Here is an 8,513-nt window from a genome sequence, read left to right as displayed (position 1 = left end):
TTTAATATGTCATATTTAGTATTTATAAAAAATTTAAAATATCTCATAATTTTGTTAATAACAAAAAAATTATTTATATATGTAATTATGTATTAACAGGCCCATACAGACCTGATAGGTCAATAAGGCTAATTAATGAGCTTGGACTTGGCCTATTAACATAATAAAACTTTTATAAAAGCCTGAGCTTGTGCCTATATTATTACAGCCCAGGCCAAGTTAGACCAAGCTACAGATCCCTAATAAGCTGCCTAACCTTTTTCCACCTCTAGGCGTGAGCCACTATTTGTTCCACTGAAAATTAAATCTTTATACCCTTCTTAAAATACACGACATTAGTAATATATCCTAACATATTTAGTTTTATATTTATTAACAAATCATTCAGCTTTTTAGTAAAAAATTATAAACATATTCCCCAGCTACCTTGGTAAAAATAATATTATATAAAATAAACAAATAATATATATCAAAATGAAATTTATTTTTCAAATATTAACATTACAATTAAAATTTTTTAGCTCTTCTTGCTAATTTTTTTTTTCAAAATCAATTCTTTTACTTTTAATTTGTCCTTTGAAAAGCTTAAAAATACAACTCTGACAATATTTTCATTCAAATCTTTTAAAATACTTATTCGACATCTAAATTTTTAAAAACAAAAATTCGGACGAAAAATATACATCTAATAGATTTATTGACAAAGAAAGAATATTTATTTTTTTAATGGTTTCACCGAGTCTAATCCATAGATTTTGAATTGATTTCAATCAATATATTTTTAATTTTAGTTTTTACTAAAAAAAATTTAGTTCGTAATATAAAGATTTAAATTTAGTATCTAATAATATTAAATTTTTCTTATTCTGTTGTCTTATGTATCCAAATAAAATACGTTTGACTGTTTTAATATTAAAAATATTATAATTACCAAATTATCATAAATCAAAAGTAATTATATATACGTTCTCTTTTATGATTTATATATAAATAATAATATTATTATTCATAAATCTTATTATTCTACCATGATTTATTAAGAATATTATACTATGTTTTAATACATAAATTGTGGTAGGGTAATTTTGTGATTGTGCTAGGGTAATTGTTTCACAAAAGCACAAATCACACGATATCTTATTACTATTTACTTATAAATTCAATAATATTCTTTAACACATAAATAATGACAGGATAGTAAATTTTTAAAACTGTACGTAAAACTCACTAAACATGATTTGCTAACACAATTGTCACTAAACATGATTCATGTCCATCAAGAATTTCAATAATTTTTTTACCATCACATACTAATAAATTTTATTTTTTTCAATACATAATTAAATTTAAATTATTACAAATGACATTTTTAAATTTTTTTAACATTGTCGTTTTATGTACATATATTTGGTCATTTGTTTAAAACGGAATTAACTACCAGTTTAGTCTTCACACAACTAAAGTTGTGTTTGCTTCTTTTTTATGTGTGTTTCGCTTTCTTACAATTAGTGTGCGACGCGAGTTCTTATTGTTTTGTTTAACTTTTTCTTTAAGACTCCTAATTAAATTTCTTTTCATATATATCTATGTATGTAAAATTATTTTTATAGGTCGTAATATTTCACCATTTTTTATTTATGAACTTAAGCATAAATCATTACATATTAACTAAAGGAAATCGAAATCATGCATTGGCCGAATTTCAAGACGCACAAAATACCAAAAATGATTCAAAATAAGCTTCCACAAAGCTTCAGCCACCAAAGTCAATCCAATTGCCAAAACCAACTCCAATATTCACCAAATTCAAGCTATAAACATTTAGTGTACCATAAATTAATCATAGGGTTCACAAAATCACTAATTCACAAGGGTTTTGAAGTGACTTACCTTATTCGACGGTATTAGGAGCAAAATCCAACGATAACCAAATGTTAGATCACCCGTAAACAATCAAAATCAAAGAATTTACTCAATAACTAAACCCAAAATTACCAAAATTGTTAGGGCAGATAACTGGGTAAGAAAGTGTGAGTTTCTTACCTTATTGTTTGGTTAGAAATGAGCACGTGGTCACAAACAATATGCGAATCAGAGCACCGTAACTCAAGTTATGAACCAAAGAAAAGGATGGTGAATAGTAACCCTCTTCTCTTCTCTTTTATTTCACCATCTATGTTGTTGTTGTTGTTTTATTTTTTCCACAACTTCTTAGGTGAGTCTCGAGAGACTATGCCATTTGAGCCATAACTAGTTGGCTTGTTGTTTGTGTTTTAGGTGGTGAATAAACTGAATGGCTCATGAATAAGGTCTATATATATAGTTTACGCTTGGGTCCAACTTGGACCTGATCTAACCGCTTAGTATTTTTGATCCGTTTGGTTTGATTTTAGGTCAAAACTTTTAGAATTAGCGCCAAATTTTCAATTGTAAATATTTTTCTAAGGATTTTTATAGTTTTATTTTCTCACTCGCAATACCGAACAGACTTAAGTCAATACTGCCAGCTATTTTTACCGATTACACATTTTTACGCAATTTTTCGCAGAAAATTACATTTTCCTATTTGAAAAAATTCACTAAATTCAAATCTCACCTTTAACCTTTTAAATTAGGATGTCTAAATTTTCAAACTTATTCCGAACAATTAATTTATTATTTTATTTTGATTAAACGGTTAAAAATTTTCAATTCTTAAAAACATCATATACATATATATGAGAAATGATAATACCACTCTCAAAATTAATAGGTAATAACACCACTCTCTTTTAACTATACTTTTCTATTTTATCTTCTTTCAAATTTATCCCCGATAATTATTCAAGAATATTTTTATAATAAAATAAATTAATACAAATTAAATAAATTAATAAATAATAAAATTAAAAAATTTTAAAAATTTGAATTGGATAGATTTTTTTTGTACATAGCATGAATATCTATCCTAATTATACCACTACAAAAGAGACGGGACTTAGCAACGGAGAATTGCCAGCGTTTTTTCCAAAACGCCGCAAATTCACTGGATTGCTGCCGTTCTTGTTGCGTAATCAGACTCCGCTCCAATTGATTGGATTTGGTGGCTGTTTACGGCCCAACCGCAGCCAATAACCTTAGGGGATGGGGCTTTGTTTCATTAAAATACCCCCAACCAAAATATTACAGCACCATTAACCTTCACCCTTTTCATGTGAACCCAGCAGAGCAAAGGCGCCAATCACTGGTCTCCTTCCCTCGCTGTCGTGACTCTTCCCTCCATCAATTCCAGCCACCACGTCCGTGTCGTCGTTATTCCCCGTCACTGATCTCCTCCCTCCACCGTGTAGCTCCCGCGCGCGAAGGTAAACTAAAAGGGGTCGTCCAAGTCTTCTCCTTCCTCTGTGCACGTCCGTGACGTCGTCGGCGGTCGCCCCAACCATCCGTCCCAGTGTCGTCGTCGGCAGCCTTCCCCCTTGCCCTTGCCCTGTTGTGCGTTGCCGATTGCCCCCTCTCCCCTCTCTCTGGTTCGTTCTTCTCCCTTGCCCCAATTTAATTTGAGTGGCTGTTGATAAATTAATTTTGCATCAATTTCATCTCTGTGCCTTCTGAATTTTGGTTCGAACAACGTTGATCGACTTACTTTGCCTAAATTTTCTTTACCCAATTTAACATTCTGATTTAATTTTCCCCTAATTTTTGAACCCCTGAGTCTTGATTACTTAGTGTTTATTGCTTTTAGAATCATATAGAAATCCGAAGCAATCATAATGTTTGATGTAACAGTATGGTCTAAGCTTCTGAAAATTAGCTTCTTTGCAATCCTAAGTGAAGAGATAGAGCATTTGTATTAACCATTTCTTGATGTAGACGTGTATGTAAATTTTGTTACACCATAGCATTTGGCATGAATTTGACCAATTTGTGTTAGTTTGATGGTGCATGATTAATTAATTAATTCACTGCAAAAAAAAACAAAAAGTATAACACACATTTGTGGGAATAAGAAGTGGTTTAAGAGTGAGCATTGAGCAGATTCACAAGCCACTGGTTTCGATGTTGATGACACAGCCATGCTGGCAGTTCACTCAAACATATCTGCCACTAAGATCCACGGTTAGGTTCACCGTCACGAGTGGTGCTCTTAGCTTGATTTGGGTTACATTGGGGTGTGGACAATGATATGTCTTTGGTTACAGGTAGAACAAGTGCTTTTGGTCTGAATGAGATTTTTGCTGTGGCGGAATAAATGAATAATAGAAGAAAGGAACCAAGAGAGTGGATTATTCTAATTGAGGGAATCATGTTACTTTGAAAAATAAAACAAGCATGTAATAGGATGAAGTAGGCCTGGTGTGATGAATTCATGGTTAAGGAAAGTGAAACTACTTTTATATATATATATGATTACCGTAAGTATAGTTTACTTGGATGAGGAATCTTATTCATATAATTAGTTTATTTAGATAAAAAAAAAGTGAATATGGTTGTTAACAATCTTATTTATTTTCACTTAATAAATGATACTCCATGTTTTAACTGCTATTGTTGTGAATGGCTTGCAATCCTGAGATATTACTTAGGATCAATTGTTCCTCATATCATGAAATACTCGTTTCCACCCTCCCACTTGTGATCTCATTTAGATAATTTACATTAGGCACATTCTTGTTTCTATTTCGTCCTTAGTTCATTACAAGGCTACTTAATGGTTTCAATTTGGCTCTAGACATCTCTTGGAGTAACATTTTGAATTTGTCTTAACTTAAGTTTATCTATGTATTCTTTTTGTTTGCCTTCAAACAGGTTCTGTAACGCGCGGATATCTCAGAGATTTGAAAAAAATTATTTGGGGTGTGTCTCTAAGGTATTTCATTTGTCTCACTAAGGTCTATTTCCTTAACTTATAATTTTTCATATTAAAGTTATGATTGGCAAAAATACGAGAATTTTAAGAATATGATTTTAATCACTTTTGGAGATAAGACATCACTGCAATAAGGATCATAAAAACATGAACATCACATATATGTGTCCCAAATTTCCAAGCTTTAATCTGCAACTTGCCTTGCCTTACAGCTGGTGCTACTTTCCAAAAATATTGGATTGTGATAAAGTGATAGTTTACATGTGTATAGAACTTGTTAATGAGAGAATATATGAAGTTGGGTTAATGAGATTTCATAGTTGGGTTATTTTTTTTAAATAAATATCCCTGCGCTGTTAACCTTCACCTTTTTTTTTCGGTGCTATTAGTGATCTTGAACTCCATTTTCCGACTGTGATTAACAAATTTTGTTCACATAGAAGTTTTAATCAAGACTCCTTCTCGCCCTTTGTCCTAATGTGACTTCCGAGTAATTTCCTCTTATAAGTTCATTTACTTCACAAAACTCTTGTACTTGCTTGAGTTTCTGCTTACTAATCTCTTCTAATATTTTTCAGGTGGCATTTGAAATTGATGTGATCTCACTCTTCCAGGATACTAAGATGGTTGATGGATGAAGAAGAACAAGATAAAGGAGACTACCAAACAAAAATCCAGTTTTTGATTGTTGAAATGTCTCGTGAGTGTCTCCATTCTACCTTGGTTTTTGTCTGATTTTTATGTCTAGCAAGAACATACTGTTCTGGTTTGTTAGTTTTCTATAAGCATTAACTAACTTATAATTTATGTTCTTTGTGCAGGCGTTACTGACATAGACACCAGTGTCATCCATGCCCTTGAAGAGTTACATAGAAGTCTTGAGAAGAGAGATGTTGAGGTAACCAAAGTATATATTATGGTTGCTATATGAAACAAATGAAATCAACAATAATTCAAGCTGATCATATTATCATGGACAACTAGTATCTTACCAAAAGGAGTTTTTTTAATTTTTCTTTGTTTGGACACTGCTACTCTGTCTTTTAGTTATTTTGTTGTCACGTCTGTTGGGTTTTATCTCCTTTTTTTTCCTGTGAAGTATAATAGATTTATCCGAGTCCTGTGGCCTAAGATAAACTTAACTAAAATATAATGAACTACCAGTTTTCCTAATTTCTTTTTAATTTGTTTTCTTAAACATTGTTTAAAAAATTTGATTGTCAACGCTATCATACTCTATAAATTGAAAATCGAAATTTTACATAAAATTAGAAGTATAAATAGCTAAAGTTATAACAGATAATTTAGCATATTTATATATATATTTAATAATTTAAATAGTTATAATATTTTGTACATTATCCAAATTTAAATGAACAAATTTGATGAGGAAGTCCTTATGATGAATAAGAAAAGGAAGAAGGGGTTTAAGCTGAAATTTAAGATTGGGAATCCATCTTTGAGGAGGTTGATAAGTGGGGCTATTGCAGGTAATAGAACAGAAAGTATTTTGTTAACTTTTATATATTTTGACACTGTATTCAATTTGTCAGGGGCCAAGAGTCAAACTAAAGAATGTATCATGGGCCATCACAACCTTAGCTTTGAAGCGAACTGCAGGTTAGCTTTTCCTTTGTTTTTTGTTATTTGCTAGGTCCTTTTTGTAGGCAATTTGGCATAAGCAATTAGTTAACCTTTATGCAAACTCTAAGTTTTTAATTTTCTTCTCTGCATTCAGAATTTCATTCTTATGTAATTGCTTATGGCATGCAGCTCCTGTTTTGAGTGAAGAATTGGACCCCATGTTACACCTGTCACTATTAACCCAAGTGATTTGCGTGGTTCTTTTCACAAAGGAAAGGATGACAATGACACAAATTGTTGGACTTCTCCTAGTGGAAAAGGATTTATGATCAAGGGAAAGAAGTAACTTGTTCTCATATGTTCCTCCTTTTGAATTGCAGTCGGAAGCTGGGAAAAAAGCTTCCATTTATCCTTGTCATTAATCTTCAGGTATGGATATTTTTTTTCTTTTTTATTGCAAAGTGAAATCCATTTAATGCAGAAGTGTTCAAGAGTGTTTAAAAAAGCCATTATTAGGTACCATGAAACTATATGCCTATTGTGAATCTCCCACATCCCCAGCTATACGTACCATGAAAGTATCTATAGCTGTTAATCCATAATTTTAATGTTGAATAACTCAGGAACCATTAATGTAGTGCTTGATTTTTCTAAAATGGTGTTCGATTGGAATCATAAATTTGTGTATGCTTATAAATCAGTTTTTCAAGAAGATTTCTTTTGCTTTCAGTGGTATTAATTTTATTCTATTTAAGTTTAGTACCTGCTGGAATTGTTTATTAAGTAACTACATATCAATTTCTGCAGTTTGCCATTGCATTTTATGTTTTATTTAGTTTGGGGAAATTTCTATCTTTAAAATATATACATTTGTCTCATTATATAACTTACTAATGAAGGTTTTGCTCTGACCCATGATCCTGACCGACAGTTTCATTGTGATAATTGTTTAGCAGTTATAGGAATTGCAAATATTAGTCATAACAGAACAAAAATATTTACAACACTATCTTAAATTTTTCTATTGGTTTTAGATGGTTCTCTAGCAGCAACTTTTTCAGTTTCTCTATGTAAAATATAGGGTTTTGGAGAGGCAAAGGATATGGCTTCAGAACTCCTTACACTGCAATAATTGATGCTTTATTAAAATGTGGCTCAGTTAAGGGTATGTTGTTATTTTACTACAAGTTTCTTACTTTTCTTGTTTAATAGGGAACTAGGATAATTTTAGGAAGACTTGAAAACATAAATTGATGTTATTTTGAATTAATATTTGTGGGGAGTGATGATAAATAGTAACCAAATTCATGTTTCTGAAATTAATGATATGTGTTGGCTTGATTTTCTTCTATTGTAACTAAAATTTTTTATGTAATTGGCAGGTGACAATTGCTCTTGCAGTATATGCTAACTGGAGCTTTGAAGGAATCAAGGGAAGGGGATGGGATTGGGCTGGTGCAATCTATCTGTTGTTTATTTAGTGTTTCTTTATATTAATATCTCAAGTATAATAAATATGATGTAAAGAAAATATGTTATAGTAAAGAGAAATGGTATAATCCATTTGAGTAGTTAATTAGCTTTTTTTTAAAACTCTTGTATGAACTTGCGGCTGTTTAAAACTGTCACATTTTTTTAAAAAACCCCACATAAATCTGCGGCGGTTTCAAAATCGTCGCAGATTTTTTTTTAAATCCACTACTGAAATAGCAGCGGTTTTGCAACCGCCGCAAAATTAATTATTTGATTTGCGGCGGTTGTGCCAGCGGTTAGTTAGAACCGCCGCAAAATCATATTACCACCCCCTAATAGGCGACGCTTAATGAACCGCTGGAATTCTGTTTTGCGGCGATTTTTAACCAACGCAAATCCCTAAAAGAACCGCCGCTATTCGGCGTGTCTCTTGTAGTGTACTTAATTTTGTCTTTATTAAAAATTTATTTAACTTTATCAATATTAATTTTTTAATATATTCAATTACTTCCCTCTAATAATATTAAGATGTAAAATAATTATTTCTAAGTTTACATGAAAATCAAAATGTTGAGCTATTTCATCACTTATTTGTGTAACTAGGAACAGA

At 31.3% G+C, this 8,513-nt stretch overlaps 1 protein-coding gene across 8 annotated transcripts; it reads left to right on the top strand.

The window, feature by feature from the left end:
• The first annotated feature begins 3,016 nt into the window (after positions 1-3,016).
• On the top strand, positions 3,017-8,001 carry LOC107493537 (sulfate transporter 1.2). Of its 8 annotated transcripts, none has more exons than XR_008010705.1 (8): positions 3,017-3,506; positions 4,786-4,846; positions 5,236-5,336; positions 5,425-5,546; positions 5,668-5,744; positions 6,811-6,859; positions 7,512-7,595; positions 7,813-8,001. XR_008010705.1 is itself a non-coding variant. In XM_052263408.1 (8 exons), the coding sequence occupies exons 3-7, from the start codon at positions 5,477-5,479 to the stop codon at positions 7,564-7,566; spliced, it is 318 nt and encodes a 105-aa protein (XP_052119368.1). In that variant the 5' UTR covers positions 3,020-3,506; positions 4,786-4,846; positions 5,425-5,476; the 3' UTR covers positions 7,567-7,595; positions 7,813-8,001. The 8 variants fall into 8 exon arrangements, 2 of the variants coding, with proteins under 2 accessions (XP_052119368.1, XP_052119369.1); XM_052263408.1 differs by lacking the exon at positions 5,236-5,336 and adding an exon at positions 6,400-6,466 and having other exon boundaries at positions 3,020-3,506; XR_008010702.1 differs by lacking the exons at positions 4,786-4,846; positions 5,236-5,336 and adding an exon at positions 6,400-6,466 and having other exon boundaries at positions 3,020-3,506; positions 6,620-6,859.
• Positions 8,002-8,513: the final 512 nt, after the last annotated feature.

This window comes from Arachis duranensis, chromosome 6 (genome assembly GCF_000817695.3).
Source record: "Arachis duranensis cultivar V14167 chromosome 6, aradu.V14167.gnm2.J7QH, whole genome shotgun sequence".
NCBI classification, from domain to species: Eukaryota; Viridiplantae; Streptophyta; class Magnoliopsida; order Fabales; family Fabaceae; genus Arachis; species Arachis duranensis.
This window is presented reverse-complemented; position numbering and strand designations above follow the sequence as displayed.